This window comes from Salvelinus alpinus, chromosome 23 (assembly GCF_045679555.1).
Source record: "Salvelinus alpinus chromosome 23, SLU_Salpinus.1, whole genome shotgun sequence".
Taxonomy (NCBI): Eukaryota; Metazoa; Chordata; class Actinopteri; order Salmoniformes; family Salmonidae; genus Salvelinus; species Salvelinus alpinus.
Genome location: NC_092108.1, coordinates 10,575,688 through 10,603,668, shown reverse-complemented (window position 1 = coordinate 10,603,668; position 27,981 = coordinate 10,575,688). Strand labels below are relative to the sequence as shown.

The 27,981-nt window shown below is 40.3% G+C and overlaps 3 protein-coding genes across 6 annotated transcripts; 2 read left to right on the top strand and 1 right to left on the bottom strand.

The window, feature by feature from the left end:
* Nucleotides 1-149: 149 nt before the first annotated feature.
* Nucleotides 150-25,515, bottom strand: LOC139550197 (oocyte zinc finger protein XlCOF8.4-like). Of its 4 annotated transcripts, XM_071360911.1 has the most exons (5): nt 25,416-25,515; nt 23,835-23,948; nt 3,803-4,366; nt 2,774-3,550; nt 150-2,397 (listed from the first exon to the last, which is right to left on the bottom strand). In XM_071360911.1, the coding sequence occupies exons 3-5, from the start codon at nt 4,131-4,133 to the stop codon at nt 1,445-1,447; spliced, it is 2,061 nt and encodes a 686-aa protein (XP_071217012.1). In that variant the 5' UTR covers nt 4,134-4,366; nt 23,835-23,948; nt 25,416-25,515; the 3' UTR covers nt 150-1,444. The 4 variants fall into 4 exon arrangements, with proteins under 4 accessions (XP_071217012.1, XP_071217011.1, XP_071217008.1 ...); XM_071360910.1 differs by lacking the exon at nt 25,416-25,515 and having other exon boundaries at nt 23,835-25,368; XM_071360907.1 differs by lacking the exons at nt 23,835-23,948; nt 25,416-25,515 and adding an exon at nt 4,950-5,666.
* uck2b (uridine-cytidine kinase 2b) lies at nt 10,257-23,432 on the top strand. The gene is made up of 8 exons (XM_071360915.1): nt 10,257-10,433; nt 19,256-19,321; nt 19,563-19,656; nt 21,389-21,485; nt 22,029-22,171; nt 22,368-22,465; nt 22,579-22,627; nt 22,866-23,432. The coding sequence occupies exons 1-8, from the start codon at nt 10,329-10,331 to the stop codon at nt 23,003-23,005; spliced, it is 792 nt and encodes a 263-aa protein (XP_071217016.1). The 5' UTR covers nt 10,257-10,328; the 3' UTR covers nt 23,006-23,432.
* On the top strand, nt 25,500-27,960 carry czib (CXXC motif containing zinc binding protein). The gene is made up of 8 exons (XM_071360916.1): nt 25,500-25,582; nt 25,671-25,754; nt 26,282-26,338; nt 26,442-26,523; nt 26,670-26,701; nt 26,931-27,008; nt 27,375-27,440; nt 27,578-27,960. The coding sequence occupies exons 1-8, from the start codon at nt 25,577-25,579 to the stop codon at nt 27,653-27,655; spliced, it is 483 nt and encodes a 160-aa protein (XP_071217017.1). The 5' UTR covers nt 25,500-25,576; the 3' UTR covers nt 27,656-27,960.
* Nucleotides 27,961-27,981: the final 21 nt, after the last annotated feature.

Genomic DNA, 27,981 nt, shown 5'->3' with positions numbered 1-27,981 from the left:
CCTTTGCACAGAGCTGCTACATGTCCCATTCTTTGTCATTTAAAACACCTTAACGGAGGTGGGCAAAAGCTTCTCAAACATGAGTCTAATTTTTGTTACCGTAAGTACAACAAAAGTGAACACCAAATTTGCAAGGGCAGAAATAGGAATCCTCTTATAAAACATTTTATTTTACTGTCACTGAATAAAACAATTAACACACAAAATTGAGACGTTCACAATTTTACATTTATTTCAAAAATCCACAAGCAAAAAAAACCAAAAAACAAATCAAAGCAAAAATGTATTTGGTTGATTTTCCTGGGTTAGGATAGCTGGAGTAAAAAAACTAAATCATTTGAACTACTCTACTCATTGAGTAGTAAGCAACCTAGACCAATAATGAACTAAAGGAGCCTAACGTTACTCCTTATTGTCCAAGGACCTGAAATGTTCTGTTTAGAGGCAAATTGGGTCTGGAAGCCAAAACAGCCAAAAACACCATCTAAACGTGAATCTATTCTCAATTGCAGCAGTTGGTTCTAGATACATAAATCCCTCTACTTTAATGTTACATCCCAAAAAATATTTTCACAAATAGAAACGTACTGTTTTAACACAGTTGCAGAAGACAGTATTTTTCCGTGTTTGTGGTGGCATCCATTTACACACAGGTGTTAGGAGATGGCTAATCAGCCTTGTGGAAACACTAACCCTATAAAAAGGTGTGTATTAATTTAACTTAAAAAAATATATTTTCTAGCTGATATGAAAGATAAGATCCTTATGCTTCCAAAACCATACCACAAGCGACGCATGGTAATGTTCAGACCGAATGTCTGGGCTCTTAAAACTCCCCCGAACAGAAGATGCTTACGTCCAATGACTTATGTGTAATGTAATGCAACAGAGTCATGATCAAGGGTTATAGACGCAACCCTACCATCAAGGTCTTCACACACAAAAAAATGGATATGTAGCCTACATGTTAAATTGGATCAATGATCATTGATTGGTTGATGCAGGAAGGTTTTTCTTAAAAACCCTTTTACATTATTGGAGAGATACCTGATGACATAAAACAAAGAACTACTCAACTGTTCCTTTTTACGTAACACCAACATTTGAATATCGCTATTGTAAATGAGAATTGATTCTCAATTAAAAAAGGTAAAAAAATATATTATATTAAAAAGTAAAAACGACCATATCAAACAAACAAGACATCTTATCAACACAATTTAGTTGGACTTCTAAACTGTTGCAACACCATCAACGTGTTAACAATAGCAGCCAAATGTCCCATACCTATTAACTGGTGTTGATTGAGTTTTGATGAGGCGGAAACAACTTTCAGCAAGGTAAGTGTGCATCCCAAATGGCAATTCATACCCTAAAAAGTAGTGTACTAAATAATGTTATAGGGTGCCATTCGGAACACAAACTAAGACTCTTTGGCCCTTGATTAACCTGTATGAAGTCTCTGATGAGCTTTCAGGCTGCTCTTCTGAGTGAAAGTCTTACCACATATCTCACAGCTGTAGGGCTTCTCACCAGTATGAGTGTGCAGGTGTCTTTCAAAGTGACTATGGCGATCAAAACTCTTTCCACAAAAGGAGCATATGAAACATCTATTTCTTGTGTCGTCTGTAGTGGCACTGCTGCCCTCTGTACTGTCAAAACTGTCTATGCCAAGGGCAAATAAAATCCCCTCTTGACTGTAGTTTGGTTCTGTGATGTAAGCACCCATTGCCGTTTCCTCCTCTACAGGTAGTGGTGGCGGTGGTACCCGGTTCTGAAACCTGGGTAGTATTGTCCCATCACCATCCTCCCTGTTCCTTGCGTGTAGAACCATCCCTGCATACTGCTCTTGCTCAATCACATCCAACTTGTCTTTCTCTTCCTGAAAAGACACGTCTCCCAGTTCCACCTCTCTAGAAGCTGACGTATAGAACCCGTGGTGGCGGTGCAGTCCATCAAAAGGACTGTGATGGTATTTGACACTGGGTGAAACAGGATGGGAGTTCTGCTGCTTTGTCACATCGGAGGAGCAACCTGGATGTAGTGATCCAGACGCAGTATCACTGTGCCTCTCTGTGAAAGATCTACACAGCTGACTCTCCCTCTCATCCATGACATACTCTGGGTCGTCCTGGTAACCTGGTCGCTCTGTGCTTTGTTGGTGTAGAGATCCTGACTGACTGAGTATCTGGGATTCAAACTGCTTCTCTTTCTCTGCTTCCCCCACCAACCCCTGCCCCCTGCCCTCCTCCTCCTCACTGTGCCCGGAGCTAGGCTGTGCTTCAGCAGGTGAGGGCTGATCCCTCGGTTCCTCTGGATTCTCCGAGGGTCTAGGATAAACGTCAGGCTTCTTATCATCAAGCGGCGGTTGTCCCGTTAGCATGTCAGCATCGTCTGCTTGACAGGAAAAGAGTATCAAGTATTTTAGCATAGATTTTAACAACATGGCAATTCAAACAATGTAAATCATCCAACATGAACTGTTTAACGTCATCTTAAACCCGACAGAGAACAGGAAAACACTTCGTATCCATCCCAAAATGGCACTCTATTCTGTATGTAGTGTACTACTATTGATCATAGCCCTTTGTGTCCTGGTCAATAGTAGTACACTATAAAGGGAATAGGGTTCCATTAAGGATGCACATTATTTAATTATATAACGGGCGTACTGTCTGTTAATTACAGAATGATTGACTGATTTATGCACTTAAGAGTTAACCTTTTCACATATTAAAAGTATGAAAACATCAATATTATTCTCATCTCTTACCTCTGTGAGTTTTCAGATGCCCTTTGAGACTACTCTTCTGGTTGAAACACCTTCCACATAGGTCACAACTATACGGCTTCTCACCCGTATGAATTCTCTGGTGCCTTTCCAGATGACCAACACGCTCAAAAACTTTCCCACAGAATGAGCAGATGAAGCACTTCTTGTCCTTGGTGACTCCTTGGAAGGTTTTCACTTTCCTTTCCGGAAAACTGGAGAAGATGGGAGGATGGTTCAGAGAAGCCCCGTCCATGACCTGTGAGTTTGGCTGTACTGTACCGTCACTTGCTATCAAGAGTGTGTCTGAAGATCCATAATGTTTCTGCCTGAGCTGTAAAATCATATCCTCGCTGACATCTACATATGGTTTCCCTGGAGATGAAGCACTGCTGCATGACGCCTCCACCATTCCTGGGACAGGAAGTACAGGAGAGTGATCAGTGAGACACTGGGAGTTCTGACCTGAACTGCTGAAATATTCTGAATTGCTCGTCTCCATATCGTTGTCTGCTTGTGGACCGGACATCCACGGCTGGCTGTCTCTCTCGTACATCGACAATTCCTCATCCAGTTGCTGTTCTGCTCTCCCTGCAGTCTGTTCTTCTGCTTTAGGATCTAGTGTCTGGAATGCATCCTTCTCCTCCCCTGGCTCAGACTTCATAGGCATCTGAGGAGCAGTTTGGAACACTTCGTCCTTTTCGTTCAACTGCTCTTCCTCAGTCTGACGTCTATCCAGGGGAGGCTTCTCTTCGTTGTTAGCTAGTCCATCCATCGATACTGTGTGGAAAGATTACATTTGATTAATAAAACAATGAGGCATAGAATTGTTTATGTCCTATTAATAACCAATATATTGGATGTCATTATGTAGTGAGTGTGTCCCAAACAGTACCCTATTCCCTATATGATGCAATACCCTATGGGCCCTAGTCAGAAGTAATGCACTATATAGGGAATAGGTTGTTATTCGGTATGCGTACATGGAATTGTCTATGACCTATAACCTAATAAGTGATTCTAATCTCTTACCTCTGTGAGTCTTCAGATGCCCTTTGAGGCTACCCTTCTGGTTGAAACATCTTCCACATATGTCACAGCTGTACGGTTTCTCACCCGTATGAATTCGTAGATGCCTTTCAAGATGACCGTAACGTTCAAAACTCTTTCCACACAGTGTGCAAATGAAGTGTTTCTTAACCTGGCAAAATATTTTGTTGCTCGCTCTCCTTGCCGTATTATAATTTGGGTCAGAACCCAATACACTTTGAGGGTCTGGATTTGACTGTACTGTGCCGTCGCTTGTTCTCCTGAGCGCGTCTGACTGCCGATAACGTTGTTGCTGTCTGAGCTGTAAAATCATATCCTCTCTGACGTCTGACTCTAAATATGGTTTCCCTGGAAAGAAAACACTGCTGCATGATGCTTCCTTGTCTTTTATCCCTGTAGTCCGCTCTTCCTGTTGACCCTCTCCTCCTGGCTCAGTCTTCACCAGAATCTCATCCGCAGGTCGATCTTTTTCATTAAAATCTTCCTCAGGCTGCAGTTTTTCAAGCGAGGTCTTCCCCACACAAGTGGTACCACCTTTACGAGGCCCTGTGGAAATGAATAAGTATTGTATGTCAGTCATCAAAATAATTGATTGGTTGTTTTAATAGTAATCTAAATGGATGTGTCCCTGTGGGCAGTTGAGTCAAAGAAGGGTGTAATGGTTTGTAATAATAATGATTTGATTTCACATGCCTCCTGTTTCTATAGCGGGATGTACAAGTACACCCCCTGGACAGGATACTTGTCTGTCGTAGGGCCTTACTCCCAAATCCATCTCCTTAATGCTGAGTGTCAAGCAGAGACAGTCTGTGGTCGAACCCCCAACCTTCCAATCTCAGGGTGTAGGCCTTCACTCTAACAAGGCCACTGAATTGGTTATAATGAGTCATTGCTATTCCTCTCCCATCCCATTGTGCACAGACAGATATGACCCGAGGACACACTCGTCTGTTGTAGGGCCCTAACGTTAGCCCTGGGCTCAGTGCTGTGTGGACGTGAGTAGGCTGATTAAATACGCCTACATTGTTTACCTGCAAATATTTCTGGCTGACTAATGTTACGTCACGTACACAGTTAGCTATTGATAACTATTGATTATAAAATAGTTAGTACCACTACGTCGACCCACCTCTCCTAAGATTCTCAGCAGCGACTGATCGACCATGATGAATGCGTCTTCGAGCATTAATCCCTCGAGCTCTTCGAAGCTCGCTGTCAAGTTGTTGTACATTATTTTTCAGGACGTTGATTTCATTTTCCCGTCGACACATTTCTACACGTAACACAACTATGCCATCGTCGACTACTTTGCCAATTTCTGCAACCGCAGCTTTAGAAAGTACCTCTATGATGGAAGCGATTTGAGCCCGGAGAGAAACACTGCTCAACATTTTCAAACGTTTGCGAAAACTAAACAGAGTTCGGTCTTGCTTCTGCAGATGATTGAAACTTTGTATCTAAGTAATATGCTAATAATTTGGTTTAAATATGCTAGCAACAATGTGAATCGTGTAGTTATGTGCAGCTACAGAGAGGAAAAGGCGAAGCGAGAGCTTTTACTCCACCCAAAATCTGCCCACGACGTGAGGAATTTTTGTATGGAGGTCAACGGAAAATTTAATTGTTAATTTGCTACGTGAGGCAAATACAATACAATATTGATACAATAGACGTTTCGTAATGGCTAGCTTGTTATGCATGCACTGGTATAAGTAAACGCATGTGACATTTCGTAAATTTAGAAAAATACGACTATATCGGATTTGTCATAGAGCTAGATAGAGGCCTCATCATGGATATAACATTGCCAATTGAGGGCTTCAAATCATTTTAAAGTAGTCAACTTGGTGGAGATTCCTATGAGTTGGGAGAAATCAGCCAATGAAGAAGAAGAAAATGGCTCTTGAGTGGCACATCTCAGTGCTAGAGTCGTCACTACAGACCCTGGTTCGATTCCAGATAGTATCACAACCGGCCATGATTGGGTGTCCCATAGGGCGGCGTACAATTGGCCCAGCGTCATCCAGGTTAGGGTTTGGCGGGGTAGGCCGTCATTGTAAATAAGAATTGTTCTTAACTGACTTGCCAAGTTCAATTTTAAAAATGGTGCTGCCCATGCTGTCACAGATGATATAATGGCACAGATACAAAGATGAGTCCTCTATCTATCTCCATATCTGTTCACACGCGTATCTGCCTTCTCATTGGCTAGACTGGTCCCACCTGAACTCGCCTCCCCCTGCCTGCATTCCGGCTTTGATGACATGTATTTCCATTGTTAGAGCGGTTACTCGAATATCTTGTCAATATAATAGATAATCTTTGATGCAACAAACTAAAATAGGGTTAAGGCCGGAAGTGGTGAAAATAGTCAACCGTAAATAGAAAAGATGATGCACAGCGGAATTTGAGATCTAGCGTCACTTTTTTGACGAGGCAAAGAAAAATAACACGAAAAGAGGTTCAACATCTTTAATACTTTAAATATGAATACTTCATATTTTGGAAACCTAAACCTTCCCAGTACAGGTAGACAATATATCCGGTAAACTTTATTTTGAATCCCAAAATGCACGAACTGGAAATGTAACCATTTAGGCTGTCGGCGGAATATACACTATGACAGTAATTGGCTGATTTACCAGCAAGCTACAGACGTTTGACGAGATGTTTTTACGTCATTTACTTGCTATCAGGAATCCTTGGGATGTGCAACTCTGACATCACATTTGATGTTATTTTAATGGACAAAAAATGTGCTTTTCTTCCAAAAACAAGAGCATTTCTAAGTGAACCCAAACTTTTGAACGGTAGTGTATATATATATATATACAGTGGCATGAAAAAGTGTTTTCCCCTATCTGATTTTCTATATTTTCGCATATTTTTTTATCAGATCTTGAACCAAACCCTAATATTAGATAAAGGGAACCTGAGTTTAAAAATCCCCCCCCCCCCAAAAAAATATGACTATTTCATTTATTTAATTTTTTAAAAGTAATGCAACACCCCTGTGTGAAAAAGTAATTGCCCCCTTTAACTCAACGACATTTGTGGGTTTTCAAGCATGAACTGCTAGTTTCAAGTCCTGCCAGAAATTCTCAATTTGCATTAGGTCTGGACTTTGACTAGGCCATTCCTAAACTTCAAATGTGTTGCTTTTTAGCCATTTCATGTAGACTTCATTGTGTGTTTTGAATAATTGTCTTGATGCATGACCCAGCTGCGCTTCAGCTCACAGACGGATGGCCTGACATTCTCTTGTAGAATTCTCTGATACAGAGCAGAATTTATGGTTCCTTCTATTAAGGCAAGTCATCCAGGTCCTGAGGCAGCAAAGCATCCCCAAACCATCACACTACCACCACCATGCTTGACCGTTGGTATGAGTAGTATGAGGTTCTTACTGTGGAATGCAGTGTTTGGTTTTCGCCAGGCATAACGGGACCCACGTCATCCCAAAAAGTGGACTCAAGTTTGCCAAAAAGCACCTGGAAGCACCTGATCATCAAGACTCTTGAAGAATGTTCTGTAGACAGATGATTCAAAAGTATAACTTTTTGGATGACATGGGTAGTTCATGCTTGAAAACACACAAATGTCGCTGAGTTACAACAGTTCTGCATTGAAGAGTGGGCCAAAATTCCTCCACAGTGACTTGAAAGACTTATCAACAACTACAGGAAGCGTTTGGTTGGAGTCATTGCAGCTAAAGGTGGCACAACCAGTTATTGAGTGTCAGGGGACAATTACTTTTTCACACAGGTGCATTGGGTGTTGCATAACTTTGTTTATTAAATAAATGAAATAAGCAGGTAATTGTTGTGTTATTTATTCACTCAGGTTCCCTTTATATGCAATAGTAGAAAAAATTAGAAAGGGGGCAAATACTCTTTCTTGGCACCGTATATACACTGAACAAAAATATAAACGCAACATGTAAATTCTTGGTCCCATGTTTCATGAGCTGAAATAAGTGATCCCAGAAATGTTCCATATGCACAAAAATATTATTTATCTCAAATGTTTTGCACAAATTTGTTTACATCCCTGTTAGTGAGAATTTCTCCTTTGCAAAGAAAATCTATCCACCTGACAGGTGTGGCATATCAAGAAGCTGATTATACAGCATGATCATTACACAGGTGCAACTTGTGCTGTGGACAATAAAAAGCCACAGTAAAATGTGCAGTTTTGTCATACAACACAATGCCACAGATGTCTCAAGTTTTGAGGGAGTGGCAAATTGGCATGCTGACTGCAGGAATGTCCTCCAGAGCTGTTGCCAAATAATTTAACGTTCAGTTCTTTACCATAAGCCGGCTACAACAAATTAGGCAGTCCGTCCAACCGGCCTCAAAACTGCAGACAACATGTAACCATGCCAGCCCAGGACTTCCACATCTGGCTTCTTCACCTGCAGGATCGTCTGAGACCAGCCACCCGAACAGCTGATAAAACTGTGGGTTTGGACAACCGAAGAATTTCTGCACATACTGTCAGTAATCGTCTCAGCGAAGCTCATCTACGTGGACATCGTTCTCACCAGGGTCTTGACCTGACTGCAGTTCGGCGTCGTAACCGACTTCAGTGGGAAAATGCTCGCCTTTGATGGCCACTGGAGAAGCAGGAGAAGTGTGCTCTTCATGGATGAATCACAGATTCAACTGTACTGGGCAGACAGCATGTGGCCAGTCCTCTTCTGGCTGTGCCGGGTGGAGATTATAACAGTACATGGCCAAGATGTTCAAACGTTCATAGATGACCAGCAGGGTCAAATAATAATAATCACAGTGGTTGTAGATGGTGCAACAGGTCAGCACCTCAGGAGTAAATGTCAGTTGGCTTTTCATAGCCGATCATTCAGAGATAGAAACAGCAGGTGCGGTAGAGAGAGAGAGAGTCGAAAACAGCAGTTCCGGGACAAGGTAGCACGTCCGGTGAAGAGATCAGGGTTCCATAGCCGCACGCAGAATAGTTGAAACTGGAGCAGCAGCACGACCAGGTGGACTGGGGACAGCAAGGAGTCATCAGGACAGGTAGTCCTGAGGCATGGTCCTAATACAGCTGTGCCAAGCTTATAGCGTCATACCCAAGAAGACTCAAGGCTGTAATCGCTGCCAAAGGTGCTTGAACAAAGTACTGAGTAAAGGGTCTGAATAATTATGTAAATGTGATATTTGCAAAAAATCCCAAAAAGTTTTTTGCTTTGTCATTATGGGGTATTTGGTGTAGATTGATGAGGACCAAAAAAAATCTATTTGTTCAATTTTTGAATAAGGCTGTAACGTAACAAAATGTGGAAAAAGTCAAGGGGTCTGAATACTTTCCATATGATCTGTATATACAGTACCAGTCAAAAGTTTGGACACATCTACTCATTCAATGGTTTTTCTTTATTTGTACTATTTTCTACATTGTAGAATAATAATGACGACATCAAAACTATGAAATAACACACATGGAATCATGTAGTAACCAAACAACTGTTAAACAAATCAAAATATATTTTATATTCTTCAAAGTAGCCACCCTTTGCCTTGATGACAGCTTTGCACACTCTTGGCATCACCTGGTTGTCTAGGTATTAATTACAAGCAGGGGTGCAACTTTCACTGGCGATGGGGGGGACATTCTGAAATTGCATTTCTGTCCCCCGTTTTATCATTGGAATGTGATACAAAAAGGGGTCAGGTGTGCTTTAGGACCACGCGGGCGCCTCCCAGCGGTGGGGTAGGCTGTTTGTAGTGTTTTACCCAAGTTTTGCCCATGTGTGTATATATATATATATATAGATCAGGGTTCCATATATATATATATATATATTGCACTATATTACACATGTTATTACACTTTTTTTAATGTTCGCAATCAAATAGGCAAATTTTACATATGATGTCTTGGGCACTTGGCAAGTGAGCGTGATTGTACCCTACCCTACAGTAAATCATGACGAACTCACTTAGAAAACTCTGTTTTGGACGAGTCTGACTTCATGGACCAAATTATCCTGTTTACACGTAGTAAATTTTGTTTCTGGAATTAATGTTTCTGACTCAAATCGAAATAATCCAAAAGTAACTGCAAGTAATCAGATTACATTACTGAGTGTTGGGTAATGCAAAAGTTATGTTACTGATTACAATTGTGGACAGGTCACTAGTAACTTTAAAGGATTACATTTAGGAAGTAACTTACCCAACCCTGATAAGGGTTTGGGTAAGGGTTAAGGTTAGGTTTTAGTGTAGGGCTGTTCCAAGGATTTTGTATAGCACGAACCATTTATGAAGCGCAAACATACAATCAAATGATATAAATAATACAGCTTTATGAATCAATTTACATACAAATCACATTATGTGCAAGACCAGGACATTTGAAAAATTCATTAATACAAAATAAATCAAATTTAAAAAAGTTATACATTTAGTGAAAGAAATGATGGGAGGAGCTCAGCAGGACAGTGTATTCTTCCCAGCTGCGTTGTTGTAGGCACGTTATTGCAAGCATGGCCGGGGACACTGAAACACATCTGAGTGACTATGCCGAAAATAACAACGTTATCCGACAACCATTCCTTATCGGAGTGTCTGGAGGCACTGCCAGTGGCAAGGTTAGCACCTTACATATATTGTCTATTGTTGTATGTTTTTGCAACTGATGGAATGTGTTCAAGTCGCTCGTAAACTCGCCGACCGCGTGGCTCATGTTGAACTGTTGGTTTTAATGACATCAACCCCTTGCCAATCTTGAGTAATCAGCATTTATTAATGAGTTGGCTAAATGATTGTAACTTTTGTGGTTTCCTTCATCCGTTGGCATCATATTTCCCTTGCCCCCAGGATGCCTAATTCCACCACACACAATGGAAATAGTTTAAGTTGGCAAATACATTTAACGTTAGTTAATTATAGTTGGCTATCAAATCAACCAACAATTTCTAGTTAGTAAATTATCTAAACTGTAATCGTTATATTTTATCCCCGGCACTACATGCTAACGTTATGTTAGTAACTAGACTGGCTAGACAACTAACGTTAGCTAGCTACTTTTTTTGCACACACAGCTATAGAGAGCCTACCCAAATCGGCTATTGAGACTAACGTTAGCTTGTTATCTATCGCGCCATACAGCTAAATCATTCTTTTGTTTAAAGTTCTTTGATTAGCTAGCTAGCCCCGCGGGTTAGCCGAATAAGACCACGGTTCGTACCCTCTTCTGAATGTCAAAGTGACGAACTATTCGACACAATGTGGCTATTATCCACTGTTGGACTTATTTATTGACGAGGGACACGACTACTGGCTAGTTCAGTTGAATCGATTATTGACGGGTAGCTACCTAGCTAATATTAGCTACATAACAATAACAGACGTGGGCGCAAGCGGGAAACGGGCGTCAGTTTATTTTATTGTATTCCAGTATACTTTTGCAGGAAGAAAAGCAGGCTCGGTACATATCTTCCTAATATAATTATTAGTGCACGTATGGTTGACGCACACAGAACTGAATTCTTCATCTAATGAACATAATGTCCCTGTACAAGTCCATTAATAAGTGACAAGTCCATTTCCCTGTACAAGTCTTATAAGACCTGTAAGGTATTGCATAAAAAACGATGGCATATACAGTACCAGTCAAAAGTTGACTCACCTACTCATTCCAGGGTTTTTCTTAATTTGTACTATTTTCTACATTGTAGAATAATCGTGAAGACATCAAAACTGAAATAACACATGGAATCACGTAGTAACCAAAAGTGTTAAACAAATCAACATCTATTTTATTTGAGTTTCTTCAAAGTAGCCAACCTTTGCCTTGACTGCTTTGCACATTCTTGGCATTCTCTCAACCGGCTTCATGAGGTAGTCACCTGGAATGGATTTCAATTAACAGGTCCTCCTTGTTAAAAGTTGATTTCCTTATTGAGCTTTCCTTATTGCGTTTGAGCCAATCAGTTGTGTTGCTGTTGTGTTAAGAAACCACTACTAAAGGACACCAAGAAGAGACTTGCTTGGGCCAAAGAACACAAGTAATGATCTTTATGCCGGTGGAAATCAGTCCTTTGGTCTGAATCCAAATTTGAGATTTTTGGTTCCAACCGCCGTGTCTTTTTGAGACGCTGACTAGGTGAACGGATGATCTCCGCATTTGTGGTTCCCACTGTGAAGCATGGAGGAGTAGGTGTGGGTGTGCTTTGCTGGTGACACTGTTGGTGACTTATTTAGGGCATACTTAACCAGCATGGCTACCACAGCATTCTGCAGCGATAAGCCATCCCATCTGGTTTGCGCTTAGTGGGACATCATTTGTTTTTCAATTGAGATTGTTTGGGATGAGTTGGACTGCAAAGTGAAGGAAAAGCAGCCAACAAGTGCTCAGCATATGTGGGAACTCCTTCAAGACTGTTGGAAAAGCATTCCTCGAAGCTGGTTGAGAGAATGCCAAGAGTGTGCAAAGCTGTCATCAAGGCAAAGGTTGGCAACTTTGAAGAATCTAAAATCAAAAATATATTTTGGTTTAACACTTTTGGTTACTACATGATTCCGTATGTGTTATTTCATAGTTTTGATGTCTTCACTATTATTCTACAATGTAGAAAACGTGTGAAAATAAAGAGAACCCCTTAAATGAGTAGGTGTCAACTTTTGACTGGTACTGTACCGTCCCTGGAATTCCATTTAACATAATTATACGGTTGTACATTTGTCATTAAATAATTGTCACTAACAAAATAACGATCTCTAACCATCTTTGAAAAAATTAAGATGTATTATTTTTGTCTGTTATTCCAACTCAAACACCTATGGGGAGGAATTATGTTTATATACAATTAACCAGGATATTCCTATCCTATGTTTGAGTATAATTTAGTGAGGTTACATTTTAGGACAAATTCAATGACTTCAACTTTTTTTTTCAAAAACAAGATTTGGAATAATATTACAAATCCTATCCTTAAATTGATGTAATTGTTGATCCATCTAGTCTTAAATAATATTGGATGATTTTTTAAAGAGATCCGTTAACAACGAAGCATAATATTCTCTTCACTTTCTCAGCGATGAGATTAAATGAGACAAACGAGACAAACATGGATTTTTCAGATGTGGGGAAAGAAACTAGTCTGGTTACCAATCTTTTTAGCTAACATTCATTCCACTCCTATCTTTGGCAAATTAAAGGAGTGGAATGTTAGCTAACAATACTTCTACCCAGGCTACAAAGAAACTTATTTTGTTAGCTAGATGATTTGTTTTTAAAGTAGTACAGGACGCAGTCAAGATTTTTATGTAGTTGCCACACTATGTAGTTAATAGCTTTGTGTGATTTGATAATGACGTGTTAACACTGAGCCTAGTATGGCCTGTAGTTTTCCACTATTTGTTCGTACTTGTTGGTTTGAGACCACAATTAAATACCGGTCTTGATACCAACAGTAGTTTGGAAAGCAAATTAATAGTTTGCTTCGTATATCACAAGGCATGTGTAATAAGCTTGTGAAATTAACTAATGTTAAAATTCTTAAAAGAACTCGATGGAAGCTTCCACTCAATGTCCTTTCCTTTCCCTGGCCCCTTCCATACCCTCCTCCGTTCCTATTGTTCGGTTGACCCAGACATGAAGTTAACTTTTGGCATAGGGCCACTGTTTGGCTCCTTGAAAATCCCCGTACACGGTGTTGGGTGTGACTGAGGTGGGGTGGTTTGGGATTGATGGCCCATGGAGTTATGAGGAAGTAGTGAGCGAACAGTAATAACCTGCCGTATGATAACGAACATGATGTACCAAACATGACGTCACATTACCCTACTGTAAGTGCACTGACACCAATGTGGCTCTGGTTGAATGGTATCCAGGCCTTTTGTATGCTTGCGTTTGCTAACTGAGATGACTTACTGCCTGTAATGTTTACTGTACAAACACCCTGCTGTAGTGTTATGTCTTGCCAAATCATAGTCTGTATATAGAAGCTACATCATGTTTGACAGGCTCTTAGATGAGCAGCTTTAGGTTAGTCTGTGTGCTGCAGTGCTGAACAACACGGTCTCCGGAGTGGGCGTCCGATTTCATTGTGACACTTTTTTTCACGGACACAAAAGCACCATAGTCTGTGGCAGGTCAGGAGAATGCCCCGTCAGCACTGGCAGCCTGGTAGATGGGAGATCCTGGCATTCGAGGGTGTCGGTGAGGACAGATGGCCTGGGCACTGGGAAGGGCACTTGGGTCCAGGGTGGTACTTCCATAGTGCTCCCTGTTTTGCTGGGGTACTGGGTACAGTATGTTTTGCTGGGGTACTGTGTGGGGCTGTGGTCGTCATGAAATTGTCAGACAATGATTGCCAAGCAAATAACTGTGGTCTCACAGTAATTGACTGTTAATTAACAAACACATTTAGCATCTCCTGGCTTCCCCACACACAGCCTACAAGCCACTGATGCAGACCTTAGGAACATCGACAGTCTAATAAAGCCATTTTAATATAGCCTACACTATCACAATCAATCCATTTATTTTAGAAACAAGAAATTAAGGAAATGTGGTCTATTTCAGAAGAACAGAATAGCATACTCTGAGTTGGAGTTAGTTGCTTAGAATTCTGTGGCATTCTTTTTTTAGTATGAAGAATACAATTGAACATAGCTGAATAAAATAGAAAGGATATTTATTCCAAACGAGTGCGCACGTACGGCTATTCTGTTTTGAGCGGTTAATAAAGAAACCGGTCCTCCTATATGCTTTATTTTGTTATTTATGAAACTTCAGTTGGGATACAAACATTGGGCTATATGTTTTGATTTTTAATACATTCTAAGGCTGCATGATACAACTCCAATGATTTGAAAAAAGTGGCATGGAAGGCATAAGCTTTGTTTTTTGCGCAGGCTGTACACACTTCATCAGCGCCTAATTCACAATTTGACAAGCACTTGATAATGCCTTGAATTTCCAGGCGGAATCCCCTTTGTGGCCGTAATGCCCCCTAAAAAATCCGTGCATTTTGCGGCCAGGGGCTGTTGTGCTCTTGTGCTGAATATAAGAATTTTAATTCCCTTCTCCCGGGTGCGTGCTACGAAGCACCTCTCAGTTATTAGCCAATGTCTGTTGCATGATGGGGTCCTTCTCGTAGGCTACAAGTGAAGACTAACACATCGGATGTTGGAAGAACTGTCCACATTTACTTGTGAAAAGCTGTCATCAAGGCAAAGGGGGGGCTACTTTGAAGAATCTAAATTATAAAATATATTTTTTGTTTAACACTCTTGGTTTCTACATGATTCCGTATGTATTATATCATAGTTTTGATGTCTTCACTATTATTCTACAATGTAGAGAATAGTAAAAATAAATAAAGAGAAACCCTTGAATGAGTATATGTCCAAACTTTTGACTGGTACTGTAGTTTGCAATTGAAGTTGCTTTTTAGGTGTCACTTTCATTTAGGTTTGGATAGAATTTTGATTAACCACATGACAATCATTGTAAGATATGAAGACGTTATTGTAAATTAAATTAACCTGTTCCGTGAAAATGTGCATATGAAAACTAACTGCCACGCAGATCGGTAGAAATGATCAGATAAATTGGCATTCCACCTGAGAAAGGTTGCCGACTCCTCGTGTAGCCTATTACCGGCAACTTCAGGAGAGTAACAGACCTGCCAACATGCACGCATTTTGCGTACCAACTACGCAATTCTCTGTCCGTGTACGCAGATATGAGATCTGGGTTAAAAGTGTTTTTTTTTATAAATACATTTGAATAAAAAATAAATCCACTGAGTAAATCTAACATCTCGATTCTCGAGCTGCAATACACAAACATGTACAGCGTTTGTGTCAACGGACATGGAGATTAATACGTCATTATTCGACGTAGCTACCCCGTCTGCCCCTCCTGTTTGTTGTGATGCTGAGTTTGCCGACTGTCAGCTGTACGTAAACACATGGACAAATCCCTTTTTTTGACTCTGTGTGTTGTGGAAAGGTAAACACATTGTTTCAAGCTAACGTTAGTGAACATAAGATGGACATTCAGTGGGCTAAAAAGTGCCAGCAGTTCACTAGCATTTGCTAGTGACAGAAATTAAATGCAAATACAAAAAATAGCCTTTTGAGCAGAGTCTGGTCAACATGCGCACGGATCAGGCCTGGAGAGACATTGGCACAAGTAAAGGGGGGGCAGCCTGGTCTACTCCCACCTTTCGGCTGGGGATATTGGTCATATTCCACAGCAATGCAGACTGCAAACGAATATTCAGTCTCGTTTCCAAGAACAAAACCCAGTACAGAGCCTCCCTCAGTACAGACATGTTGAGTGCCCTAGTTACCAAGAAGTTTTCAATGATTGCCAGAGGAACTGTTAGCCACAGAAGTCTACCCTGATGCCCTGCTGCGTAAGGCTAAATCTGCTAGGTACCAGGCAAATCTGTCTAGGAAATGATTTCCTGAACATTTTGAAGGTGTCCAGAAGATTTGTTCTCACCCTCACTGTTTCCTATCATAGCTTTTTCGTTTTTATGGATAACATGTTTCTTTGATACTGATGCTCTGCTTCAAACATTTGTTCTTATCATATCAGTAAAAAATAAAGTGGATTAGACGTTTGTACATTTTGTACCTAAACAAATAACTTCAGTTTTAAAATAAAATAAACTCCAAGAATAAAGGCTCTTTTTGTTCTTTTTATTTAGATCTTGTTAGTGACTTTTACCATATGTGTAAATGGAATGCCGTCAAAGTATCCCACATTTTTATAGACTTGATTGATCGCAATTATAGAATTGTACCAAGACTCACAAACGAGTGTCCGGGGAAAGAACCCCAATTCGGCGTGTGCAATGCGGGCGAGTTGAATCTCCAATTTGCCGCATTGGACTGGGTTGGCAGGTCTGGAGTAATAGCAGAATCTGAAAGCCAGCAGGAGAGGGAGGAGATTATCTAGATCTCTGGCGCCCTCTTGTCTTATTTCATCAGACAAGCTCAATTCATATAGTTGATTTTATTAAAATGCATAGGGAGTGGCTATATAAAGTTTTAAATTGACCAATCGAATAGTCGAAAGACCACTTTCTGATGACCAAGATTTTGTTGTCGGGCAGCCTAATATTTTTGCCTACTTTTACTTCACTACATTCCTGAAGAAAATAATATACCCTTTACTCTATACGTTTTTTCCTGACACCCAAAAGTACTTGTTACATTTTGACAGGAAATTGTCAAATTTATACACTTATCAAGAGAACATCCCTACTGCCTCTGATCTGGCGGACTCACTAAACACAAATGCTTCATTTGTAAATTATGTGTTGGTGTGCCCCTGGTTAGCTTAATATAAGGAATTTGAAATGATTTTTTACTTTTGATAAGTATATTTTAGCAATTACATTTACTTTTGATACTTAAGTATATTTAAAACCAGATACTTAGACTTTTACTCAAGTAGTATTTTACCAGGTGACTTTCACTTACCTTAATAGAAAACGCCTCAAGTTCTCTTTACCTTTACTGAAGTATTAAAATTGGGTACTTTTTCCACTGCTCAAACGTCACTGCAATGTGATTATGCTTTATTATAAAGGTGTATCTTTTGGGGGTGAAAGTTTCACTGTTTCTTGCCTTACTGCACAGAAGCTGGGCGTCATTCACAAGTGATAGACTAATATTGTCACCCATCATACTTCATTTAATCTTGTCTTTACATATACTAAATAATGTGACATTTTGATTTAGAATGGACAATTATCTAGCACCTGTCGTGAAGCAGGGGGGAAAAATACATCTATTGTTGTGCAACATGAGCTCATGGGCTCTCATGAAGTGTTTTGATTTAGATGTTCCATTACATTTGCATTGATTTCAGTGATTAGAGGGACAATAGACTTCTGAGTACCAGGCAGTTAGCACGTTTGGTAGGCTACTAATCACCATCAGCAGCATCAGAGCTTGGAGAAGACTAAACGGTCACCTGGAATTTGACTGCAGTCATGACTCGTGGCCGTCAGTGTGGCAGTAATATGGTCACCGTAACAGCCCTAGTACTAGTTACTGTAACTAGCACACTGTAGAACACACTGTGCAGTACACAGAACATACTGTAACTAGCACACTGTAGAACACACTGTGCAGTACACAGAACATACTGTAACTAGCACACTGTAGAACACACTGTGCAGTACACAGAACATACTGTAACTAGCACACTGTAGAACACACTGTGCAGTACACAGAACATACTGTAACTAGCACACTGTAGAACACACTGTGCAGTACACAGAACATACTGTAACTAGCACACTGTAGAACACACTGTGCAGTACACAGAACATACTGTAACTAGCACACTGTAGAACACACTGTGCAGTACACAGAACATACTGTAACTAGCACACAGTACACCATTTTGCTCAATCACACTTTTTTAAATAGAAAAACAACAATTAGATGTAAGTCCACAACAATGCTTAAAATCCTTTCCTCCAGTCAAATGACAATGTTATGAATATTTTTTAATAATTAATTAACCATTACTTATAAAATATATATTTTTTAAATCCGGTGTTTGTCATGGTTTTGTATTTTAGTATTCTCTCTGTGTGTGTGAACTGAAAATGGAATACATTGAATACATTTCAACTCTCTCTGACCATGGTACAGGTACCTTTTTTAAAAGCCCATAACCATGTGTGTGAGGTGTATACTCTTGTTTCAAAGTAGATTTGTTTGAGATTACCATTTACTATCTTCATTGAATGTTTTCATAATTTATCTGCAGATAAATTGTCAAAAAAGGCCAAATGAGTGGCTCTCTCACCGATGCAATCCGGTAGGTTACAAACGAGTCACTCACTTTAGCATCACTGTTTGGCAAGCCCCGACGTCTAGGAAGTCCTTTGGTTTACTTGTCCCGACGTCTAGGAAGCCCTTTGGCTTACTTGTCCCGACGCGGTACCATGGACATGTAACTAAGTTATGAATGTCAAGGGCATAAAGAAGATCAACTTTATTCAGTCAGTTCGACACTTTATTTTTTTAATAAAACAAACTCCTGTTCAGTTGTCAATCAACGCACAGTAAATAGCCTACTATGCACCACAACTCCGTGGCTGGCTATGTGAAACACAAGAAACATTCATTTATTTTCTATCAGAAAACAATGAAGCTAAGTCGTGGATTTACTGCTTGTGTTACATGGGACGTGCAAATTCACCAGCATCATGCCCTCTTCCAACTGTGTAAAGAAATGTGACTGCAACCAGAGATCTGTATATAATGACGATGTTCGTGTCTCTGCCCTAACGATGGGAGTCGTTGTCCCAAAGGCGCGAAGGCAGGCGACAAGCTTAGGTCCACAATAAACCCATCGAAACCTATCAAATATCGTTTGTTCTACAACAGTGTAAAATGCGTCCTGTGTTCTTCTGTGTCTCTGCAGTCGTCGGTGTGTGAGAAGATCATGGAGCTTTTGGGCCAGAATGAAATCGACCACCACCAGCGACAGGTACATTCCATTCTCTCCCCCCAGTCTTGGTTTTTCTGTACTGTACCCCACAGCCACAGCACTCAGGGTTTAGCTTCCACTGTGCAGCCCTGACCGATCTGCGTCATTATTTTTTCCAGGTAGCCAACCTCTCTCTCCAGTCTATCCCTATTCTGTTTTTTTTCTTCTCTATACCAGTATTATACAACCCGAGATGGTTAGCTTCCTCGGTGTAGTGCTGACTTATGTCGTTGTTTTCCAGGTAGCCATCCTCAGCCAGGACAGTTTCTACAGAGAGCTGACTCCAGAACAGAAGGCAAAAGCACTCAAGGGCCAGTTCAACTTCGATCACCCAGGTATGGGGTCGGGTCCGCATAGGGCTGCTAGCTACGTAGGACTGGTGGGGGCCATGCTAGCCTGGTGGGGGCCATGCTAGCGACGCGTAGGACCAGGAGCTGTGGCTGGCTGGGGCTTGGAAGGGTCTGCTTTGCTGTGTGTAGATACATCAGAATGTCTGACTTTGAATGTAGTTCAACTAGGGCTGACCCCATTTAGTCGACTGATCGATTGTTTGGTCGTAAGGCTGTTGGTTGACCAAGATTATATATTTTTTTGTCGAGCAGTCGCAAATATATTTAATGTATGGCACACGAGACACCTGTCTGCTTTGCGCATGTCTCATTGGACTAATTCATTGTTCATGCTGCAGGGATGGCACAGTCCAAGAAGGGGAGTGTGGTGGCTGATGCACGATGCACAGCTCTTCAGAAAAAGCAATCTCCCGCCAATTCGTGCAAACTCATTGTTTCATAATTTAATTGTGTGAATTGTTTGCCCTTTGATTGTTAGTCTATCAATCCCCATTTGCATATATCACCAATAGTACATTAATGTTAATAACCATCATTTCTAATCTACAGTGTTTGTTTGGCTACGGTAATTTCTGGTAATGCATTCAATTTGTTTTGTATTATTATTAGTCGTTTACCGTTGTTGGAGTGGACACGTTGTTTGCAGAGTGCACAACCAATGCTACACTTGTGAGAAACCAGTTTTGGTTTATTTAATTCCATTTGAGTTTGGTCAAATTTATTAATTGTCTTTTGTTTGAAGCACTCCTGTCAATGTTGAGTAAGGACGTGTACCTGATTACACATAGAAGTAGGCCTAGGCAACCTGGCCTGTGCGCAATTGTATAAATGTCACCATTTGGGGATCTGATGTAATATTTCCTATTGGCTTAACTCACCAGCACTAATGAACTGTGGAGCTTCTCAAAGTAATTTTTTCAGCAAGTAAAAGTCTGTTTGTAAATTCAATGAGTGACAATAGTTCCTCAATGTATTTGAAAAATCTTTCCAGTTCTCTCCCTTTCCAGTGAAAACATCATTAAAATAGGCCAACCTGATTACTTCTTATCCCTTGCACGAATAGCCTACAGGGCCGGACCCAGTTGATACAATGTTTCACCCTTCTTTGAAATATAATTAAACAACTAAATTTATCACATGACCCATGGCCACATTTCATATAAAATTTCCAGAGGCATTCACGTTTTTTACCATCGCATACCTGATCCATTTTTGGCCTCTGTTGGCCATCCATCCCTCATACACTCAGCTCATCTTCCTGCCATACTCCTAGTCAGCAGATCTATAATAGCAGAGTGTCTCTCAGCTGCTGCACGACAGGGGGGGGGGGGGGGAGTCTCAATCTCCACTTTCTCCTAAAGTGTTAATTTCCTCTCACTGATTTAAAAGAGAAATGCCTGGCATAGTCTAGCCCATGTCTCCACCGATCCAATACCTTTTAGATTTGTGTGTAGAAGTGTCAGGAGATATTATTGGGGGAGACCCAGGGTCTGAGAGACAGACCTTAACAGCTGTGACCCAGTAGACTCCACAGAGATTCCTCAATTACACTAGTCTAGTGTGTGTTTGATAGCATGTGTTCACACGTGAGTTTAGTGGAGGCCACTGTCAGCAGATGGTACATGGTAGTCCATGTATGGTCAGAGCCATTTCTGTCTCTTGTTGTTTTACTTGTGAATCTCGTGGAATTTCTTTCTCTAAAACTGTCATTCTTCAGATGCCTTTGACAATGAGCTGGTCATGAAGACTTTGTGGCAGATCATGCAGGGGAAGACCGTACAGATCCCTGTGTACGACTTTTTCACCCATTCCAGGTGAGCTCCTCGTTGTTGCGGTGTCCACACACCAGAGGGGGGGGGGGGGGGTACTACAAAGCAGGATCAAGGACTTAGCCAGCTAACTCGCCTAAATATCTTTTCTTGAATTGGACATGGTCTAATTGACTCAACAACCAAAATCACATATCCAAAATGTAGCTTTCTTAGTGATACAGGAAATCAATAGTTATATATCAGGGTTAGCTGGCTGCTGCTTGATAGTATACCCCTCTACTCTTGTGTTCTAACAATAACTGTACATGTTTCTAACCCAAGTATTCTTATTTGTCAAGTTCAGGTAGTACCGACTGAGAACAGCCACGTAGAGCAGGTTTCTGTGGTCTGTTTTAATACAGCGTTGTTGGGTATTCAATCACATTTTATCTGTCTCATGGTTGTCTCTAACAGGATGTTTTCTTCTGAAATATCAATACAAACTGTTTGTACAATACCAGGCTGTTCGTTCTTATTTTATGGCATGTGTCCTGTTGGGTCATCCTGATTTAAAAAAAATATTCATGCTGTCTTGTTCGATTCCAGGAAGGATGAGTTTGTGACTGTGTACCCGGCTGACGTGGTGCTGTTCGAGGGCATCCTGATGTTCTACTCCCAGGAGATAAGAGACCTGTTCCAGATGAAACTGTTTGTAGACACGGATGCAGACACGCGGCTCTCACGCAGAGGTGTGTTTGCTGACTCAACTTCCTTGTGTATTTCTGGATAAGGTTAAACGTCGTACAAACTCTTGCCAGTCAGACTCTGTGTCAGTGTCTCTTGACTTCTAACGCGCGTGTTCTAATTCTAGCGTGTTCCAATTCTAGCGTGTTCTGTGTTACAATTCTAGTGTGTTCTGTGTTCCAACCTGTTTATTTCTTCCAGTGCTAAGAGACATAGGTGAACGGGGCAGGGACCTTGAGCAGGTTCTTACTCAATACATCACATTTGTCAAACCTGCCTTTGAGGAGTTCTGTCTTCCAGTAAGTTTCCACTCTGTGTGTCCCTGTAATATAGTGTGCTAGTCAATGAAGCCAGCCATAATCTTTGCAAATACTTGCCTAGTTATTGTAGTAATTGCAATGTTTATTTCCAGACTAAGAAGTATGCTGACGTGATCATCCCTCGTGGAGCAGATAACTTGGGTAAGGAGGAACGTCCATGAGATCTGATCCTTTAATATCCCTTTGGGTTGTATGGAATCTTTTTTGCCCCTTTTTGTCAATATAGTGAAGGGTTATGGTAAGGAAAGGTTGGCTCTTATGGAGCCGTCACGTTACATGACTCGTTTCCCTCGGGAGTTTCCTTGTTTACACCCCTTTTGTGAATGTACAATGGTAACCCTAACTTCACTGTTCCCTTCCTCTGGTCTTTTTTTCCCAGTGGCAATAAACCTGATAGTACAGCACATCCAAGACATTCTGAACGGCGGACTGACCAAGCGGCACAACGGCTGCATGAACGGGCACAGCACGCCCTCCCGGCAACGACGGACCTCAGAGTCCAGCAGTCGCCCTCATTGACCTCCTTTGTATTGGAGGCAGAGTGTGATTAGATCTGTACATAATTCCCAATGGCATTGCCGTATTTAAGATGGAGGTAGGCTACGTCCTGATTCTCTACCCTGTTATCAGAGTGTGCACTTACACACTTCTGGTCCTTGTAGGAGAAGTGTAGAGAATTGGGACGCAGCCAAAGAGTAACTACAATGCTTATTATTATTACTACTACTACTGTTATTACAGGTACTTTTATTGTAATTGTTGGATTTGGTTCAGGCGGGGAGAGAGAACCTCCGGTTTTTGCAATGAGATCATGTGTTAAGAATTACCCCCTTTTTGTTTTCATCCGTTTATTTCAAATTTGTATTTCATATAGTTTGCTTTTTGACAGATTAAATAAAATGGGGAAACTGGTGTTGTCCAATGAGAATTAAACCCTAAAATCACAGTCTGCGATCCAATTCCTCATTGAGAAGAATTTTGAACCTTGAAAATGGGGATGAAACTAGACTGAAAGTTGAAATGAAATCTCAGGATTGCTCTCGTTATTCGTTCTCGTTGACAATCTTGAAATAGGTTTTTCCTACCCTTTTTTTTTGTCAGTCTTATTGTGTTTTTCTAGTCTGTTCCATTCCCTAGTTGAGTTGTCTTTCACTTACCCTCCACCATTTTCTAAGCTACAGAACCTCCACAAGAGGGAAGATCCTAACTCCATGACATTCAGAAATTCTAATTTCCGCACAGAATAGGTAGGTTAAAGGAAGCAAGTGAAGAAGTAGTAACAAAGGTTGAATATTCTCAAACAGGGGTTCTCCTTTTATTATGGAAGCCCAATTTCGGTGTTACTTACCTGACAACGGTGGTATAGTTAGCTTGGGCTGACTCGTCCTGCATGATATCTTGTGTATTTCCTGGTGGTGGAAGCCAAATCCAATCTTGTCAACAGAGTAAAGTGTTATGAGTGCTATAACACAAAATAGAAATTGTCAGGTTAATTGATTAAACTTGCACAAGATATTCAACTATTTGCATAAAATGCTTTTCCCTAATTAATCTTGAAGCATAATTAATTTAACATTTTGAAGAAATATACCTATTAGAGTTTAATTTCCCCTAGTAATTTAGTAATTGTTATTTCCAAATATTTTCCTAATACTGTTTTCTCAGGTTGACAGAGAACCATTGAAGTGCAGAGATGTTGTTATTAGTCAAACGGATGGAAGGGTCACACAACAGCAATGCACCTGAATTACGCCTGATTCATTATTTTTCTGACAAGACTTGAAAACATGAAACCAGCACAATGCCTTTTCGCTGCTGAATTTAACCACAATACACATCCCTATTATTTCCAATTAGTCCATTTCTGTAAAATGTCTTTCATATGCCGCGTGCTGTATTTAGTAAGCATGCAGTTGCTGAATTGTGACTTAATTTTTACCATACAATTTTGTGGAGTCTGGATGTTGGATTTATGTAGAAATGTTGGATGATTGAAACAAAAGCACATTGCAAAATGGTAGATTAAAAAACTGGAGGTGTGTTTGTGACTTATTCCTGCAACAGCAGATTTATTTTTTTTAGCGTAGAAAAACCAGTATACATACAAGAAGTATACAAAGATAACATATGCTAGAGGGTACAACAAATTACAGATTATACAAAGACCTTAAACACACACATTGATTGTTTTAACAGCTTTCTTATTAGAAGAATGCAGACTGGTCTTAATGTACTGCTTGGATTCCTTATAGAGAAAAGTTTTTTAAATTAGTGAATTTACATTAATGAATGACATTTTGCCATTGGCACAATTAGATTTATGAGGTTAAATTGTTTTTCTTTATCCTTATTATGGTTAAGGAAACCGAGCAGCACATTCTCCCATAAAAAAAGTAATCAAGAATATTAACAATTATAAAACGGAATATCTTTCTATAATTTTTTGTACATGTAGACAATGCGAAACTGTTTCTGGATGCTCAACATAAAAAGTACAGTCAATGTTAATGTCTTTTTAAAGTTTCTTCAGGCAGTGATTCGCAGGGTAATACTTATGGATCATTCTGAAAGAGACCTCTTTGACCTTGTTAGCAAGCAGGTATTTGTGTGGTAATAACCAGACTTTTTCTCAACAGATATTAGTGACCAATGTATCGCAGTAAATCCCTTTGAAATAAAGCACGTATAGATCTGTTCTGACGGCGCAAGGAGAAACACATTTTCCCTATTGGAAAATCAACTGGATTAAGCGAGGGTAGGTTAAGATTAAGAAGGTGAGGTCTGGCTATACCTCTAAATAACATGAGAGTTCCAGATGGAATAGCATCAAAGACTGGCGAACTCTAGGTGTTACAGGGATATTGTAACGGTATAAAAAAAAATCCTCATAATTGAGTAACAATACTTCTGCATTAAAAAGTTGACTCACCAGCAGGATATGATTATTGAACCAGTTCTTAAAAAATAAAGACTTTTCTATACAAAATATCCTTAGCTGATTGATTCTTGACAATGCGGAAAAGCGTGCCTTGACGTAGCTACGCTTACGTATTTTGAAACGAGTGTTTACGCAAATGTACTAGTGTCAAGATGGTGGTAAGTGAGGCCACATCATTCAGAGCATGCACGCTTGTCAACAATATTTACATTACCATGAATGAAATACTTGTTATATGTTTCATAGAAAATTGGGCTGCAGTTCAAAGCCACTTTGGAAAATGTCACAAATGTGCGGCCAGAAGGTGAAGACTTCCGCTGGTTTCTAAAGGTAGCTAAGAACTTGCTAACAAGCTGAAGCTAGCCATTTTACGATTAGCTATAACGTTATATTTATCATGACACACAATAAGCGAATTTGTCAAATGGTGAAAAGTTGTATCACTACATAAACAAGACATTTGCAGCACGACTAGCTATGAAATGTACTCCTGTGACGTTATTTTCAAAACATTGCTAGTTTTTAGTCAGTAAGCAATACGCATGTGATATGTAACGTTAGGCAGCTAACGGTAGGTAACGATACAAAAGCAATGCTGATGTAGTGTTGTGGACTCCCAATAACCCATAGAATTAGGATTAGAATAGAATGTGTATGCATAACTACACACAATGTATGCTTCCCTAGTTGACAGACTATTCCCTATTAAAGTACACTACTTTTTTGACCAGAACATGTGCCCTGATCAAAAGTAGTGCACTACATAGGGAATAGGGCTGTAGTATAAAGTAGTGCACTACATAGGGAATAGGGTACCATTTGTGGCAAATTCCGTAACATACGTACTTTTGTCACAGTTAAAATGTGCCAATTGTGGTGAGATCCCAGAGAAATGGCAGTATATCAACCTTATGGTGAGTAAAGGTGAATGTATAAATGTATTTTATTATTCAAAATCACATTTGATATGGTGACAATGGATATTCCACACTTTGCAGTGACTGACTGTTTCCCTAGGACAGTGTACCACTCAAAGGAGGAAGAGGGAGTGCCAGCATGGTGCAGAAGTGTAAACTCTGTGCCAGGGAGAATTCTATTGGTAAGCAAACAGAGAAGTATTACACATACGTTTCATACATTCAGCCATTTCACTTTCCTTTGGGGATCTGAGATGACTGGATAGAGGTAAGCAACAGCTCTACCTTGTTTCTGCCATGATGTTCATTTGTAACTGTCTGTTCACAGATATCATGAGAGACACAATCACCCCGTACAATGTGAGTACAGTACTTATTGTGACGCTTACCTCTCAATTGATCCTTGGCTTGACTGCAATTAAAGGTGGGAAATGTTTAGTAATAATACGGGCTATTTCATCCTACCACTCTGTTGCTGCTGACACTTGAAGTGTTCTGCTACAGAACAATACATCTTTAAAACACAAGAGTATTTATTTCAGCCACTCACACCTTCTTGTCTCTTCCTCATGGTGCTGCTGCTGTGAAGGCTGAGGATAGTGAGAGGTTTAAGACCATGGTGCAGTTTGAGTGTCGAGGCCTGGAGCCGGTGGACTTCCAACCACAAGTGAGAACAGAGCACACTCTTGTACTGTATGTTGTCAAATCTCAGCTAAGGTTGTAGAAGCACACATTATAGCATCAGGGGATTTGTTTTCTCCCTTTGACTATTCTGATAAAGTAGAACAATTGGATCCACTCTACCATTCAAAAACAGATTCCAAATGTTTAGCATAGACATTTCTGAAACCTTGACATTTTCTTTATTTAGTATTTTTTTGTAACAGTGTTCAATGACAAATGTTCTTAAGAACTTGTAATACTGCTGAAAGAACAATAAAGTCAACTAAAACATTTGCTTTACAATACTACAACACCTCAACATTGTCCCCTGTCTCTAACATCACATTACTTTGACCTTGAAACACAACAGGCGGGCTTTGCTGCAGAGGGAGCTGAGTCGGGGACCAAGTTTCCTGAAATCACCCTACTGGAAAAAGTTAGTATTTTTGATCTATGGCCAGTAGGTCAACATAGTAAATGTGAACATTGATTACAAGAATAGTTTCCAGTACCCAATACAATAGTTATTTTCAGTTCAGGAACAGTGTTTTTAATACTTCTTCTCCATATCAGGACTGGACAGACTATGACGAGAAGGCCAGCGAGTCAGTGGGCATCTATGAGGTCACACACCAGTTCATCAAGTGTTGAGTTACGGTCAAACGCTTTGTACGACCAGCTAGCCCAGGTGACGGGATGTAAACACACTGGCCAGATATCCACTCATCCACTGACTGAAATGGCTGTCGATATCAGACACTTCCAATGCTGATGCAGTGCTGTTGACAGTTATAATGCAGTGCTGTTTCGTTTGTGACAAGCAAGAAGCATTTGAGGATTGATTGGGTGGAATGTCCATCCACATCATCCTGGATTGAATGAGATATGTGACCATGCCTTTCCTTTTGTTGCTACCCCAATAAAGATCATGAATGAAAAAAACGAAAAAAACAAAATGATGTGGTTTTAAGGTTTTC